The 16,868-nt window shown below is 31.5% G+C and overlaps 3 protein-coding genes and 1 non-coding gene across 6 annotated transcripts; all 4 read right to left on the bottom strand.

Moving 5' to 3' along the window:
* Positions 1-439: 439 nt before the first annotated feature.
* LOC107941980 (protein translation factor SUI1 homolog 2) lies at positions 440-2,962 on the bottom strand. The gene is made up of 5 exons (XM_016875616.2): positions 2,606-2,962; positions 1,380-1,439; positions 1,093-1,298; positions 949-1,002; positions 440-702 (listed from the first exon to the last, which is right to left on the bottom strand). The coding sequence occupies exons 2-5, from the start codon at positions 1,414-1,416 to the stop codon at positions 658-660; spliced, it is 342 nt and encodes a 113-aa protein (XP_016731105.1). The 5' UTR covers positions 1,417-1,439; positions 2,606-2,962; the 3' UTR covers positions 440-657.
* Positions 2,963-5,711: 2,749 nt separating this feature from the next.
* On the bottom strand, positions 5,712-5,783 carry TRNAG-UCC (transfer RNA glycine (anticodon UCC)). Its single transcript has one exon. It is a non-coding gene; the product is annotated as a tRNA-Gly (tRNA).
* Positions 5,784-10,486: 4,703 nt separating this feature from the next.
* On the bottom strand, positions 10,487-11,167 carry LOC107941983 (putative disease resistance protein RGA3). Its single transcript, XM_016875619.1, has one exon. It carries the CDS (start codon positions 11,165-11,167, stop codon positions 10,487-10,489), a length of 681 nt encoding a protein of 226 aa, XP_016731108.1.
* Positions 11,168-12,750: 1,583 nt separating this feature from the next.
* Positions 12,751-14,636, bottom strand: LOC107941979 (protein translation factor SUI1 homolog 2). 3 transcript variants are annotated; one of them, XM_016875615.2, is made up of 5 exons: positions 14,417-14,636; positions 13,590-13,671; positions 13,289-13,494; positions 13,144-13,197; positions 12,751-13,039 (listed from the first exon to the last, which is right to left on the bottom strand). In XM_016875615.2, exons 2-5 carry the CDS (start codon positions 13,624-13,626, stop codon positions 12,995-12,997), a joined length of 342 nt encoding a protein of 113 aa, XP_016731104.1. In that variant the 5' UTR covers positions 13,627-13,671; positions 14,417-14,636; the 3' UTR covers positions 12,751-12,994. The 3 variants fall into 3 exon arrangements, with proteins under 3 accessions (XP_016731104.1, XP_040948354.1, XP_040948355.1); XM_041092420.1 differs by having other exon boundaries at positions 13,590-13,751; positions 14,417-14,631; XM_041092421.1 differs by lacking the exon at positions 13,590-13,671 and having other exon boundaries at positions 13,289-13,533; positions 14,417-14,631.
* Positions 14,637-16,868: the final 2,232 nt, after the last annotated feature.

The raw sequence follows: 16,868 nt of genomic DNA, 5'->3' as shown, positions 1-16,868 counted from the left end.
GCAGGAACAAGAGACCATTTGTTCATAGGGTGTGCTCATGCAAGGCAATTGTGGAGTCTTATTATGCAAACTGGTGGCCAAAATCTTATGCACCATACATGGCATGGCGTGACTGAATGGGATGATTAAGCATGAGGGAAGCCATTCTTTTCACTTTTCAACTATAATAAGATTGGTTTGGATCTCTTAGATCTATGAGCTATGGCAAGAGAGGACTAAGAGTATTTATGGAACTAATCCTAGGCAGGTTGGGATGTTGTTTACTCGTATTAGATGGATGGTGCAAACTAGATTAGGTTTATTAGCATCACATAAATATCATATTCTTCAAAACTTTGCCTGCTTTCAATTCAAAAGAAATCACTCTCAAAAGCTCATACAATCAATTATTGAAACAATTTTAAGCTATAATAACAACATTTGTTTCAACTTTGAATCATAGAGAAACAAGCTTTTCATAGATTTCAAAATCATCCAACAGTACATAATCCAGTGAACTGGAAATCAAAAGAAATACGAGCGGCATATATCGCGATCAAAACAGCATAGAGATGATATAACGGCATAGATATTATTATAGTATATCCTGACCGTGTAGTATATCCGGGTTTGAAACAAGGCACACAGATTAGCAGAAAACTTTAAGCTTGCTGCAACTTAGAAACCATGGATTTTGATGTTTTCCTTCTTCACAATGCCAGCCTGGTCCAGAAAAACAAAAGACCGTAAAAATTAGGAACTGAAACACCACAATATATTGCTCCGACTCGTCATTTTCCTTCATGTCTAAAACCCCTGTCCAAGACATATGCGGAAATGGGCATAGTGATATGAAACTAAACATACTCATGCTAGACACACACCCATAGTCTCGTACCGACACTCACAACTTAGTCCGAGTTACTTTTTGCTTAACATCAACTAATTCCAAGAAGCAATAACAATTACCTGAACAAGGAAGGTGGAGACATTCTTACGCTGGTCACCTTGAAGTTGAATAACCTGAGTGTAAAACCAGAACATAACAAACTTAGACATCAGGTACGAATAACAGATATTATCCATAATCGTTTAAAAGGGTTATACACACACCTGCCCTAATTCTGGGTCCTGAACCACAGTGCCATTGCAGCAAAACTCCTTCTTGAGGTCTTTAAGTATCTTGTTGTAACTGAAATCTTTCTTCAACCCTTGGACAGTCGTCAGGCTTTTCCTACCGTTCCTTTGTTGAACACGGATATGAACATACTCCTTTGCACCAGCACCCGAGTCCTCAGCATTTGCATCAGCAAAGGGATCTACCACAACAAATACAAAAGGCATGTTAAACCTGAAATTAGAACAATTATTAATAGTGCAATGTTAAGGTCGAAACATACCAAAGGCAGTAGGAACCTGGACGTCGAGATCAGACATGAAACTTTGTTTATCAAAGAGGCCTGAAAACAGCCCAAACATGTTAAGCAAAAGCAACATCGGATTTGACTTTATGTAACATATTATCATCAAGAACAAGAATTCGTTCATGTAAAATCGAAGAAACACTAATCAGGCAGCCTAAAAACCATTTCGCAACCAAAGCAAAATATGAACGATCCAAGAGGCATAGCAATAACCCGAATATGTTAAGCCAAACCCCATCAGATTCGACTTTATATAGCATATTGTTATCAAGAATAAGAATATTTTTTTCATTTAAAGGCAGCCTAAACACCATTGACAACCAAACCAAAACATGAACTTAGTTGATCAAAGAGGCCTAGCAACAACCCGAATATGTTAAGCGAAACCCCATCAGATTCGACTTTATATAGCATATTGTTATCAAGAATAAGATTAATTTTTTGTTTAAACCGAAGAAACAATAAATGAGGCAGCCTAAATACCATTGACAACCAAACCAAAACACGAACTTAGTTGATCAAAGAGGTCTAACAACAACCCAAACATGTTAAACCAAACCTGCATCGGATTCGAACTTCATATAACATATTACCAACAAGAATTCAAATCATATTTCACCAAAATCGAAGAAACAAAAATCAAGCAACCTAGATACCATTTGGCAATCAAACCAAAGCGGGCATCCATTTCCTTCCGTCAACAAGTTAATTAGAACAAAAGCCTTACAAACTCATAAAATGCAAATTCAAACCATAGAAATATCTAATCATTGTAAAATCGAAACTATAGGCTAAATTGTGAACAAGCAAAGATTCAAACTTCCTAAAATAATTTAAATTAGTAATAAATAAATTACCGCAAAAACAGTTTCATTCCAGAAATCATTACAATTAATCACAAAATCAGATTATAGAATCAACTAACATTTAAAGACCAAAGATTCACTACATTTAAATTAAAATTTTCCAGTTTAACTTAACTAGGGAAAAAAAGTGATCTTGAATCTTAAATTTGTTCTTTTTCTTCAGGTAAAGGCATAGAAATTAAGGAAATAAAAGGAAATCTTGATCATATAGGCAAAACCCATTATCAGAAAAGTTTAAGATCAAACAAAAGCCAATTAAAACAAAAGCCAAAAAAAAAAAAGTTTTAAAAAGAACATATAAAATAAAACTAGACAAGCTGTAGGGGAATGGTTTACCTTATCCAAGAATCCAAAGCTATTTTAAAGAATTGAAGTTCGGATTATCAACGAAATGACAAAAAAATATTCCTCGGATAAAGTCTGGGAACAGTCGCTGTGCGTTACGGGGGATGGCGGTGTAGGTTTTTTCTTTTTATCTTTTTCTTGTTTGGGTGGCGAGGAAATTAAAGGGAAAGGCCTAGAAAATTATTTATTAATTAGAATTTTGTTATTTTTCTATTTTTCGGAGGTTGTACGCAACTTGAGGTGATGGGGTGATTTACACTCGTGAGATTATGAATTTCCTATTGTACTCGCTAGAAATAGCTTGTGATGATTAAAGGAGGACACTTGGCAATGTATGAGTAAGCGTGCAAAACAACTGATATGGAAAATCTGAGGTATAATGTTGAAACTCGACTTTATTTTGACATAAAAGTTTGGAATTTTACAAAATAATATGACCAATATATTTGTATTAAAAAGCGGATTATATTTTATTTTTTATTTAAAAAATAATTAAATTAGTCTATTTATATTGGATCAAAGAATAAATCGGTCTTTCTGATAAAAAATTTATTTATTTTACGGTTAAAAATTAGTCTCTATACATTAGCATGATATACACATGGCACACGCAATGTTATTGTCTGATTATTCCGTCAATCATGTGAATTTTTACCAGTACAAATGGATGAAATTTTTAATAAAAAAAAGGATAATTTATTCTTTGATCTAGCGTAGGATAATTTGCCTATTTTTTAATAGAGTGAGTAAAATGCAATCTAACTACTAATACAGAAGACTCATGATACTTTCACCGAAATTTTGCTATTAATACTTATATTATATATAATTTACATATTTAACCCTTATACTAATTAGTTATATCAACCCTTCCAGTTAAAATCAATCATTACAAGTATTAAATTAAATAACTTAAATTCAACTGATTTACTCAATTAACTAGTTAGCCCACACATAATTTTCGTAGGATGAAACTTGAATCTAGCGCTTACGGTCCCAAGGCTCTATCTTTGTCAACATATTCATGGTTTCATTATTGTATTAAGTTTATTACCGTTGAACATGGTTGACTATATTTTTCATGTGAATCTATCTAGAGACGTTCATAGGACACATGTATGGTGTCACTATCAACAGTCATATAGGGTTGCTTAAACTCGACCAAACTTAAAACATGAGTTTTAAATTTTGTTCAATATTATCCATATTTATTAATAGTTAACTCGATTTTATCTAGATCAACCCATATTTTTTTAAATATTTTATTTTATTTAATATTTAATAATTATTTATATTCATTTCTTTTATTATGCTTTAATGAATGCTTTCTTTCATTAAATTTATAAATACAAATTATTAAAAAAATTTAAATATTTACATTATAGCATGCATATTTAATTTTTCATATAATATAAATTACATAATACATAAAAAATAACATATTATAAACTTAGAAAACGAATTAAGCGGTTCAAGCTTCAAATATCAGAAATTAAAGCTTGGTCCATATTTTATACGAGTCTAATTTTTTTTTGTCCAACTAATAAAACTATCAATTTGAACTTACTAATAACATTATTAGATTATGATATACTCGTGATGTTGATAAAAAATCATATAAAAATATATTTATTAAAAATTTATGCAAAAATAAAATAAAAACTTAGCTAAAATAGTAACCTTGAATGTTTAAGACTACAATATTTTATTTTCAAATTTCATCTGGGATTTTATTAAACTTATATAATATCTTAAAAAACACAATCAAATTAAAATAAAGTTTTACAATGATATTTGAGAAAATATTAAATTTTGTATAATTTATATAATATGATAATATTATTTTTTATATATTTTATAATTTATATGTACTTAATATTACATTATAATTAAATATTAAATTATTTATATTTGAAATTTTAATAAAACAAAATTATATATAATTCTATGGAATAAATAATGAATAGATTAAAATGACAATATTACCCTTATATTAAAAATAAATAAATAATAAGTTACATATATATAATTGGCCCGAAGGCCCGGCTGAAAAGTGGGAGAGTTGCGCAAAAATATAGGTCCGGAAAATAGGTTTAGACAAAAAAAAAAATCGTTTTCTAAATGGGTTGAGCTTGAATAAGCTTTTTTTACTCAGGCCCAGCCCGAATTTGCACAAAAAAATTGTTGTTGTTTTTTATTATTTTGCTATAATTTCACTATTATATTACTACTATTTTATTGTTATTGTTTGAATATTGTATAAATCTTATTTTATTATTAATTTTGCTACTATTGTAGAGGTATTTGTTTGCTAAGTTGCATTTATCTTAGTGTTATTTGAGTATTTTTTTTCATTTGTTGGAAAACATTTATTTTAATATTTTTAGAATATTTGATGTATTATATTTTTTAAATTTATTTTTATATAAAAAATTTAATATGGACGAGCAGGGCTCGAGTTTTAGATTTTTATCTGGGCAAAGCCTTGGATAAAATTTTAGGCCCATTTTTTAGGCTGCGCCCGGGCCCGGGCCTAGAAAACGGGCATATTTTTTTTATTCGGCCTAGTCCGGCCCATGGACAACTCTAATTAACACTTTGACCTTATAAATAAGTGATAATTTCTTCATTATATCCATTAAAAATTTAGTTTTAAGGTGGGTTTGGATAGGCGGTGTGTTTAGCTTACTTTTTGTCTTACGCTACAGTATCTAATCTCGTCGCCACCATTTTTTTTACACTAACTGCAGGTAAATGTACCGTTCATCCAAACTCACCCTTAATCTTATATTGATTAGCAAATGTTAAGTAGATTACTTTGAGTATCAATTTCTCATTCATCACTCAACCATTTTTAGCATATGATTTACCGTTGTAAAGGTCTCATAGAGTAAAATATGAAACCATAATTTTATGATTCAACTCTCCACCTTTCCCAATTTTTCTAACATAAACCTCCCTAATTTTGGTAGGCAAATGGCTCTCATGTTTTAATCCAACAAACACTCGGCAGTTACCACCTGCATTACATCGGAGAGAAAAAGGGAACAAAAAAAAGGAAATTGCTTGAAATTAAAAATTAATTTCCAAAATTAACTGCGTTTGCCGGGAGTCGAACCCGGGTCTATTGCTTGGAAGGCAATTATCCTAACCGTTGGACTACAAACGCCTGATGCCACAGTTTTCAAGTTATTTTAATTTTTAATATTTTGAAAGGCTTTTAATGTAGATTGATTGGTAAAAACATCTCTCCACTCCCTCTCAATTCTACGTAAACTCATCAATCTAAAATTGAAAAGTTATTTAAAAATAAAATGAAAGATAAAATACTTAAAAAAATAAAAATATTATCTTACAGATAAAATACTAGAATATTAAAACATTATCCTAATGAAAAATAAAAGTATTTATTTTACAAATAAATCTAAAAATAATAGTTCTCAAAATAGATCATATTCATCAACTCATTTTTCTGACTCAAAATTTTGATGACAACTCGCATTTTCGACTTTTTTGATTTTCTTAGTTTACTTTTACACCTAATCAAAAATTAAATAATAAGTCTAAAATTGGCTGCAACTCATTAAAAAATTTATAAAAATTAAGCATGATAACCTTTTTAATATTATTTATCAATTATTATTTTATAAACTTTTCAGAACATTATATTAAATTAAAATAAACTATAAATAGAGTAATTTATGTAAAATTAATTTTAAGAGTATTAAACAATTTTTTCGATGAATTACAAGAGGGCAAAGCCCTAACAACATTGTGACTCGAACCCACTCCACACCTAGAGCGGTGAACAACCTAACTATCAGACCAGCACATGGGGTTCAGTATTATACAATTTAAAAACATAATTGAGTTAAATATATGATTAATTGTAGACAAATAAACTTGTATATACATATCTCTAATTACAAACATAATTGACTGAATTATCTACTTATCAATTACTAATTGATTTAATTGAATAGGTTGATTTATAAATATACACATATGTTTCTAATTATGCCCTAATTTGAGTTAAGAAAAATTTTAAGGACTAAAGTGAAAAAATTATATATTTTAGGGATTATTATATTATATTTATACTTATATAATTGTACGATTGAATGACTCAATTGAATCATTTATGTACTAGTGTAATGATACTATGTGCATTTACATTTACTTAAATATGAACATAATCAAATAAATTATACTATTAATCATATAGTTATCAATTATACAAGCCTAATCAAATGAATTATAATTAGTGTGGATTTAGATGAGCGGTACGGTGTTTTTAGCTTACTTTTTGTCTTGCGTTACAATATCTAATCTCACCGCTACCGTTGTTTTTACATTAATCGTAGGTAAATGTACCACCCATCTAAACCCATCCTTAGTCATACATTCAATGATCCAATTGAATTGTTTATGTATAAGTGTAATGACATGGCATGCATTTGTATTTACTTAATTATGAACGTAATAGAAAGAATTATACAACTGACCAACTAATCGTCGATCTAGTTGAATCGAACTATATATAATGTAATCAAATGAATTATATTATTCACTATACAATCATTAATTCAATTGAATAAGTCTGTATACGAATGAAATGACATTACGGTGAATAAGTAATTTTAAGAGATAATCTAATGAATTATATAATTAATCCTATAATCATTGATTCAATCGAAGGAATGATAACATAAATAATCTTAAAGTATTGATTAAATCAAAATATATTTCAATTTGAACTCGATTTTACAAAGAGATGTTTTTTTTATATATATACAAATTGCCTAGAACTATCTATAATTCCTCCCAACCTTTCAATAGAAGGATAAATGCGCTTTAGTGTTCTCGAACCCACGTCCTATTGCATAGACAACAATGCTAATGCCAACGAAATTAGGACTCAATCGACAACAAAGATATTTTTTTAATTTCAAATTTAATTACGTACGATATTCGATTTTTTATGTACTAAATGTGTTGATGAAATGTATTTGCAATAATTTTTTCTTTCAATAAAGTATATAAGAAGATCACTGTTAAGGCTTCACTACAACATCTAATTGTTATTAGGGTAAATTATATGATAGGTCATTTTAAAATAGTATTATTCTTATTTTGGTCACTTTAAATTTTTTTTGGTCCATTTAATTACTCTAATTAAGATAATTCCTCAAATCGGTCATTGCCATTAAAAATTTTGTTAATCTGCTAACGGATTGTTGAAGCGACTTTTTTTTACGTTTGGCTAAAGCTGGGGACTTCTCTATAATTAGTCCATAACACTTTTTTTTTTGTTTATTTGCAACATGAAGATTTCAGTGATGTCATCATCAACATTTGAATCCTTTTTTATAAGCTCGAATATATACCAAGAGGGGTGAATTGGTATTTTAAAATTCTTTGCAAACTTTTCTAAATAATGAGGGAAGGAAAGAGAAGCTTAGACAAATTGATTTATAGTAGTTCGATCCAATTGCCTACCTTCACACCTTGGTATACCTCATACCTCAACTAAGAATTTACCAATTCACTATATTTGAATTATTACCTTAATTTCGAGAGAAAGTATAATTTTTACAATATCTATCTTTTTCATGACTATTTTATCTAAATAACCTGAAAAAATTAATTATTCACAAGAATGACACAAGTTCAAAACAATCACTCAAATGACCTGAAATGAATAGTAAAATTGAGTTATGGACACTAGATGGCCGACACCCACTTCAAATTTAACACAATCATTGCCTGATGATTATGTCAGACATTAAAAAAATAATTTTTTGGGTTATGGACACTAGATCACTGACACCCATGTATTTATTTTACAAATTGTATGATATTGATACTCATTTTATACCAATATTAAAAAAAATGAGTTATGGACATCAAATGACCGACACCACTTTTGGGGAATAAAAAATTATTGTTTTTGGATTTTGGCCACTGCGTGGCCGATAGGGGTGTTCATTCGGTTAACCGACCCGAAATAACATTAACAGAATTAACCGACCTTTCAAAACTTTTAACCGCTAACCGAACCGAAATTTTTTCAAAAAAATTAACCGAACCGAAAATTATATGTTTTTTATTTTTGGTTAAAAATTAACCGAATTAACTGAATTATCCGAATTACCCGAATTATTCGAATTAACCGAATTGAATCACTACATAATTAAATTATTTTTAGACTTTTAGACTTTAGTTTTAGTTTTAGTTTTAGAATTTTATTTTTATTTATTAAATTATTTGTAATTTTTTATGATTGGGTTGGGTTGGGTAATTGAGTTAGGTTGAATACTTGGGTTTAGATTGGGTTTAGGTGGATAGTGGGTCTATTTATATATTATAATTTTATTTATTAATTTTTTCGGTTAAACCGAAAAAATTTGGTTAACCGACCGGTTTCGAACCAAATTAACCGTTAACTGAAAAATCAAAAAATAATTAACCGACCCCTGACTGAAAAAATTCGGTTAACCGACCGATTAACCGAATTCGGTCGGTTAACCGAATTTTTTCAATTTTACCCGAATTTTGCACACCCCTAGTGGCCGACACTAGTTTTTAATAAAAAAAATTTTGGTTGTTGGTCACTTTATGGCCGGCACCACCTTAAATGTAATTTTTTTTCTCTTTCTTTTTCATTGGCTACTTTTAGTTTCTTTCTTTCTTTTTTTCTTTCCTTCCATAAATAATTTTACATATAAATTGATGCCAACTATGCAGTGGCCGGCACTCAATTTTTTTTTTCGTCAGATAAAAAAGCACAGTTTATTAAACTTGTTTTCTTTCTTATTTTCCTTTTTCTTCCTTAAAGCTCATAAACCAAGTTGAGGTAAACAAACAAAACAAATGGTAACTTCGGTTTCTTTTTTAAGCTTGAGGTATTTGAGTTTATTCATTGTGCTGCAACATGTTGCAATACGGTGAATGTTGCGATTTAACTTATCCAATGGAGTCTTGCACCAACAATCAACCCCTTCCACAGTAGGCTACCAAGGTCTACACACCCTAAATAGCACGGGCTGTACGCCAACTCAGGAGAAACAAGCCAGCTTGCTGAACTACATGCGCAGCAGTCGGGTAATGATGTTTCTATAAGGCCACATTAGAAATCTCGGATCATATTGTAATGGAATATATATATATATATGCGAGCAATTTTGGATGTGAGCAAACAAGAGGCATCCATCAATTTACCACATACCTCAATCTTAATCCTTAATAACAACCTTTTGGATGTGAGCAATTTTGAGTCAATCTTCACCCCCATTTTGTCTGTATCTTTTGCTCAACTGCGGACGTTCGTGAATTGCCAATTCTCTAAGGTTGGTGAGGCGGTTTATTCCCTCTACTGGAGCTGACAAATTAAAGCAATACCCAATCTCAAGTTTATGAAGAGAAGTGAGATTCAGTAGCCACGCTGGTAGAACGGACAATTCTGGACACCAACTAATTCGTAATTGCTGCAAGTGGAACAAGACCCTTGAAGAAGCAATTGTGGCAAATCTCTTAAGGCATATAATTCATAGAGTTCGAAAGTTTTAAGGCTCAACTGAACGTCTCTATCTTCTTCTTCTTTTGGTTCCATTTCTAAATTGATTTTGTTGCAAAAAAACTATTTCAAGGTGTTCTAACTTGGTTAGGAATTTCAGGCTCCGTGGCAATGAGACAAGTCTACTACAGCCTTTCAGGACAAGTGTTCGAAGTGACTTCACATACTGCATTCCTTCAGGTAAGCATTCTAATTCGAAATATCTATGCAACTTCAAGTATTGAAGAGAAGTCCAACACCCTGCTCGTAATTCTTTCAAATTCTCAGATTTAATGGTTATTTCTAGATGTCTAAGCTCAAAGGTTTAACGATTGCAAGCTGCGAAGCTTATAGAAAGAACTCGGAAGTTCCTGTATACCCTTACATTGGGCCAACTCAAGGTCTCTTAAGTGCTTCAAGGTGTAAATGGAATTCGGTAAAGCCGTCAATGGTGAATTCCTTAATTCTAATGCCCGTAGATACTTGAAATTGGAGGCACAAAGATTTATAAGAGATTTATCAACAATCTTTGATCTCTTTGAAACATCTTGGATGATTACTGTTCGAACACTTTTCATTTCCTCCAAAACACGTGGAACTTCAATCAACTTCTCATCACATAATAATAAATGTCGAACATTTTCATCAACCATTTCTGTTTCGGAATTCACTGTTTTACACTCTTTTTGAGACACATCTAATGCAAGATCATGTACCAGATCAGGCATTTTGAAGGTAAAATTCAAGAAAAAATCCTCCTCCTTTTGGATGTGGCACCTTGACAGTATTTCATTCAAACGTCTTTTGCCAACATCCTCCCACTCTTGATTTTGCCTTGGATGCTCAAGGAATCCATTTGCCATCCAAAGACGGATGACTAGGTCACTATCATAGATCTGATCCTTTCTGTACAAGGACAAAAAAGCAAGACATCGTTGCAAATGAGATGGTAAATGATTGTAACTTAGCTTCAACACTGGTAAAATATCGTTTTTCATGTTGCTCAAGTCTCCATATTTCACTCTCTCTTATATAGATCCAATCAGATTCATCAGTTTTCTGAAATAGCAGGCTTCACAATGTTTTTACTGCCAAAGGAACCCCTTTGCACTTTTTCACAATCTCCTCCCCGGTTCTAATGAGATTTGGATAGATTTGGAACTTATAATTTTATAATAATATTATACTTCGACCCGACCCAATTTATAAGCACGTCTAGTATAAATTTAGAAGTTATAATTTGAACCACACCAACATAGACAACTATATATGATATTTACCACATTGATCATCCTATCGCGACCAAACCCTGGACAAACTCACCATTATTTCTTATCTTTGTTACTTAGACTCGACAAGCCAATGGCCATATTTGTGTCCATGCATCATGGACAAGGACATGGGATATGGGTTGGATTTGTTGAACATAAATACTCATTTTTGGTTATCAACGCTTTTGCCAATTGTAGTATTAGAAAATAGCATTCATTGCAGAATCACTTTATGTTAAAAAGGTTGTGAAGCTAAGCTTAAGCAGGTTGGTAAGATTTTTAAGTTTGTTCTTAGAAAGTAAGGCTTGAAGGTTCAGATACGGATATTGTTAAGAATATTATTTCTTAACATTTCTCTGGAGTACAAGTGTTTTTTCCTTCTCTTTCCTCAATGTTCAAACCGTGCACTTACACTTAAGTTTACAAGTAGCACTATTCGTATCCATATCTAACATCCGTATCAGAGTTTGATTTTAATCCAAACGTTAGTATGGTTCGCTCATGCTTCGCATTGAGTTTCTTATTTTTTGGGGTCAATTTGTAGAATACAAATTTGAAAGTTAAAATATGTTTAAAATCTCTATACTCTTAGTACATTTGAAATTTGGTCCTTATACTTATTTTCAAGAATTCAATCTCTAGTATTTAGGTTTAAAATTATAAGTACAATTGTTAATACTATTAAAAAATTTTAAAATGAGAAATGATTATGTTAAGCATAAATTGTTTTAGATCAAATTTTAGCTATGATCCTACTATTATGTTTAAATTTAAAACTTACCGTCTATACTTCAATTAGACATAATTTAGTTGATGTATTTTTATATCATTAGTTAGTCTAAATAGTTGACACCCTTAATTATTTAAGTTCAAAATAGATTTTTGCATGTTAGAATCGAATTAATTAATGAACTCGTAAAAATAAATTATTAAATTATATCAAATTAATATATAAAAACTAAATCCCATATATAAACATAGTAGAGGGATCAAATTGTAATTTATTATTTTGGCTAAAAGACGAAATATAAAAGAACTACACACCTATGAGAGAAACTTTTGCTCAATATGTTAAGTAAAATAGTTGAATATAACATCCATTCGAATTGACTCTTAACAATGATCAAAATTGAAACCCAACATTATATGGTAGTGTAGATAACATTCATCTTTCTTTTTGTATTCTAAAATCGAATTCAAAAGTCTAAACTGTAATAGAACCATATAATCCATACCTGTGATCCAATAACCAACAGGAGAAAATCTTCAAAAAAAAAAAAAAAAACTCAACTCCTATATTTAGATATTGATTCGATCTCAAGACTTTGACAACTATTTATGTATAATATGCAATGGTTATCATTGTCATTCAACATCACATATAACTTAAAGAGTTGACAGCACAAGAAACATAGGATGCAATATATCAGAGTATCAGACTAACATTATAGATAATATGACACCACCTATATAACTAATACTTCATCGGGTAGCTCTTCCGGCTTAGAACATGATAGACCTTTTAATTCTCCCGGAAACTCTCGTAGCTAAGACTTAAAAACCGTGGATTTTGATGCTATCCTTCTTCACAATACCAGCCTGTCCATAAATCGAAAGAGATTGGTTGCTAAGAACTCAAACAAGTATGTTGAATCTTCTAGGCAGTTCTAAGAAGATTTAAACCGAAGCGTAATGGCAATTACCTGAACGAGGAAAGTGGAGACGTTCTTCCTCTGATCTCCTTGAAGTTGAATAACCTACAAATAAACCAAGTAGATAATAAAATTAACAACGGAGAGGGAAGACAAAGGCAGCTGAGGTCACTTTCTTAGGAGGTTAAACACACACCTTCCCTAATTCTGGGTCCTGGACAACAGTGCCATTACAACAAAATTCTTTCTTGAGGTCCTTGAGAATTTTGTTATAGCTAAATTCTTTCTTCAATCCCTGAACAGTGGTCAGGCTTTTCCTACCGTTCCGCTGCTGAATACGAATGTGAACGTATTCCTTGGCACCAGCACCAGCGTCTTCAGCATTTGCATCAGCAAACGGATCTAGCAGCATACAGTTGATGACAAGTTTGAATTTCCATGCTAAAGGCAAGTTAATACAAGGAGATAAGAGATAAATACGAGGGAGAAATGAGTACCAAAGGCAGTAGGAATCTGGATGTCAAGATCAGACATGAAACTTAGAGGATAGAAACAGCCGAACAACTAGAACACTCAGACCTACATTGCAAGGCCGAATATTCATCAGTAATTTTCTTTCGGTGGATCAAATAATGGTTTCTTCTTTGTCCTCAATATCTCTAAAATAAACATTTCACGACAGAGAAAACAGAAATCAACAAAAAAGGAAAGGTTCTGTTCGATAAACGCTATCCCTTTTCACCTTTTTGCTATACAGTCCTTAGGTCACCATTCAATTTTTTCTTCAGAAAAAGAATTTCATCAAAGGGTGCCTAAACAAGGATAAAGTAACATAGAACCACACATAGATTTTCACTTTAATGCATAAGCTATGAACTCGTTGCTGCGTTTTCAAGAAAAGGCACTCATTATACAGATCTAATGGATATCTGCAGTTTTATCCTAAAAGAATTTAAGGATACCAATGCTAAAAGGAATAATTTTTAAAACAAGAAGACGAGATTCAAATAAAGATTATAAATTAAAATTAAAAAAAAAACCAAAAAAGTTCTAAAAATTGTTTTTCATTAAGGAAATATATATACATAGATTAAACAAATTATACCCTAAAGCTAACAACATGAATAGTAATAATAGTTTCGAAGAAGCCAAAAAACTTTAGCTAACTACAAAATTTCCAAATTATACTGAAAGATCAATATGAAACAAAATTAAAAACCAATCCGAAAAAAACAAGAACCGAAGATGATTTAAACAATCGAAGTAACCAATTGCAATTTTTTAATATTTAAAAAAAAGAACAAAAGAAAAGGTTAAAGCATACCTGATCTGTAAAATTGGGGTATTGGGTAATCGGGGATCGAACTAAGAAACCCTAAATTGATGATCGAAATCTGAGCTATGTAAGTTCTCTCTCTCTCTCTCTCTTGCTGAAATTTGAAGGTTTGGTTTGGGAGAGAGAATCTTTAGGTTTTCGGATATGGTTGGTCACCGAAAGCGACTGAGTTAATTAGCGCGTAAGCTCCTTTATTTTATCTGATATCAACTTGGATGGAAACGTGTACGGTCATTCAAATAGGTTAAAATTATTTTTAGGGTTAATGATTTTTTGGGTCTGAATTTGATAATTGTTCTTAAATTGGTGCTTGAACTTTGTTTTTGTTCAAGTTAGTCCCTGAGGCAATTGTAGGATCTGAATTTTTTTATTGTTGTCACACTGGGGGCCTAAACTTCTTTTCGGTCTAACATTTTTTCATGGAAAAATCAGGGACTAATTAGGGCCAAAAAAAGTTTAAGACTCAATAGGAGAATAATTGTCAAGTTCAGAGATTAACTTGAAAAAATAGTTCAGGCCCAATGTGAAAAATTGTAAAGTTTTGATACTATATTGAATAAAAAAAGTTCAAGCCATAATGTAAAAATAATTGTCAAGTTCAGACCAAATAATACTTTGATCTTGATTTTCTTTTTCTGGTAAATCATGTAAAATTCATATAGAGAAAATTTGTTTAGAGAATCGAAATTAAATTATAATTTCTATTATAGTAAAAAAATGATCTCATTATTTTAATAGTTTATATTTTTATAATTTTAAATTAAAATTTTATATTTTTAGGAGGCTTAACTACAATATTAGAGAAAACTTTCCATTTTACCCCTATTTGCCCCCCAGGGCAAGTCCCCTCTCGAAGAAAGCAAGAAACAAGAGAGCTCCTCAGTGCAAAACACAAAACCAAGAGCGGAGAGCTAAAGGGGGCAAGGGCAGTCAAAGTAGGGAGCCTTCCGAAGCAGCAGTCACAAGGAAGATATCTTGAGCAAAAGTAACTCTCTAGTGAAGACTTTTCTGTTGCACGCCAAAAAATCTTTGGAATGAGAAAAAGACAAGAGACATAACCATAAGTGATTTGGGTTTGAGCCATGTCCTAAAGGATTCAACCATGAGCATGGGCGTCATGCAGTGGTTAAAGCTAAATCCTCCATGTAATGCTAGTCTGTCAATCTAGAGGAGGTAAGTAGAATAAGGGCAGCATAAACGGGCGAAAGGAGCAGAATGCATGGAGATTGAAAGGATGCGATCCCTAGGTTGGGGTTACTAAGAAAGTTCTTACAGGCTAACAAAAGAGCCTATAGTAAGAACTTATGCTAATGGAGGGTTTTGGTTGGGTTGAAGATTGATGGTTGGAAAGGCCACAACGTTTAGAAGTTTAAGATAATTTACTATGCTTTTTAGGAGCTTTTTGATTGCTCATCTCTTTTTCCTTCATTTCTAGCCTTGAATTGGTTGCATTCTTAATTTTCAGTAAGCTCCTTAATCCTAATGGCTTTCCTTTAAGGGTTTTTTCCCATTTAAATGTAACAACTAGATGAAATTGAGGGTTGGGTGCGGGTGGAGAATCAGATGTTTCTCAGGTTAGATTATCCATGGTAGGTGAAATGGGTTTAGGAGAAATATTTTCTTATTTCCATGGGCTTCAATTTTGGTCTTTTTCCTCAAGCAGTTGTAAGAAGCATAGTTGCATATTGGGCCTTTTACTAAATTTGATAGGCTCAAAACTAGTGGCCCTCATTATGAATCATGGTTTGCTACTTTAGAGAATTAAAGGCTTGGCCCATAAAAAATCCCTTTTAGGTTTTAGGATAGCAAAAGACTATAGGATGGCATTTGTGCATGTACAACTATGATTCCTAATGGTGAGGCATGATTTTTACTTGGTGATTTTAACTAAGTTCTATGTTAGAATGACGAGATTTCTTGAAACTGTGATCTATTAAGTGTGTATTTTTTTAACAATATCGACATAAATGTGAGTTGGTCGAGCTACATAAAGGTCTTATGGAAATTCTACAATATTGCTCTTTTTATATGAGCAGAACTATGGAAAAAGAATATAACAAGTGTATGGTCGAATGCCTAGTTTGCAGTACACATAAAGAAACCCTAGTGTTGGCATTTGGTTTGATATTAGTGTTGGCATTAGGGTAACTCAATGGATGGAAGAGACCGATAGTTCAACTTATCTATCTCCGTGGGAATGATGTGTTATAATAATACGGCAAATACGGAAGCACTGAAATGAGATTTGCTTTGGAAATGAATAAGTTAATCTTTGTACAATGATTCGATGGATTAATTATCATGAGCTTCAAATTTTCGTGGCTTATCACACCTATCTTAGAAATCAGGTTTGATTTTTAGAAAACTCAAATCCAATTGAATCCATACCAGACAGAACTTCCCTTGTTGGGTTTCATTCATTTCAAGCCCCTCTAGTGTT

This window comes from Gossypium hirsutum, chromosome D05 (assembly GCF_007990345.1).
Source record: "Gossypium hirsutum isolate 1008001.06 chromosome D05, Gossypium_hirsutum_v2.1, whole genome shotgun sequence".
Taxonomy (NCBI): Eukaryota; Viridiplantae; Streptophyta; class Magnoliopsida; order Malvales; family Malvaceae; genus Gossypium; species Gossypium hirsutum.
This window is presented reverse-complemented; position numbering and strand designations above follow the sequence as displayed.

Excerpts from the sequence above, each read along its gene's own strand:
- LOC107941980 (XM_016875616.2), bottom strand. The coding sequence starts at position 1,416 with ATGTCTGATCTCGACGTCCAGGTTCCTACTGCCTTTG. Across the intron at positions 1,299-1,379 it reads CCAGGTTCCTACTGCCTTTG|ATCCCTTTGCTGATGCAAAT; the intron begins GTATGTTTCGAC and ends TTGTTGTGGTAG. Across the intron at positions 1,003-1,092 it reads AGGACCCAGAATTAGGGCAG|GTTATTCAACTTCAAGGTGA; the intron begins GTGTGTGTATAA and ends TTTTACACTCAG.
- LOC107941983 (XM_016875619.1), bottom strand. The coding sequence starts at position 11,167 with ATGAAAAACGATATTTTACCAGTGTTGAAGCTAAGTTACAATCATTTA.
- LOC107941979 (XM_016875615.2), bottom strand. The coding sequence starts at position 13,626 with ATGTCTGATCTTGACATCCAGATTCCTACTGCCTTTG. Across the intron at positions 13,198-13,288 it reads AGGACCCAGAATTAGGGAAG|GTTATTCAACTTCAAGGAGA; the intron begins GTGTGTGTTTAA and ends GTTTATTTGTAG. Across the intron at positions 13,040-13,143 it reads TCTCCACTTTCCTCGTTCAG|GCTGGTATTGTGAAGAAGGA; the intron begins GTAATTGCCATT and ends ATTTATGGACAG.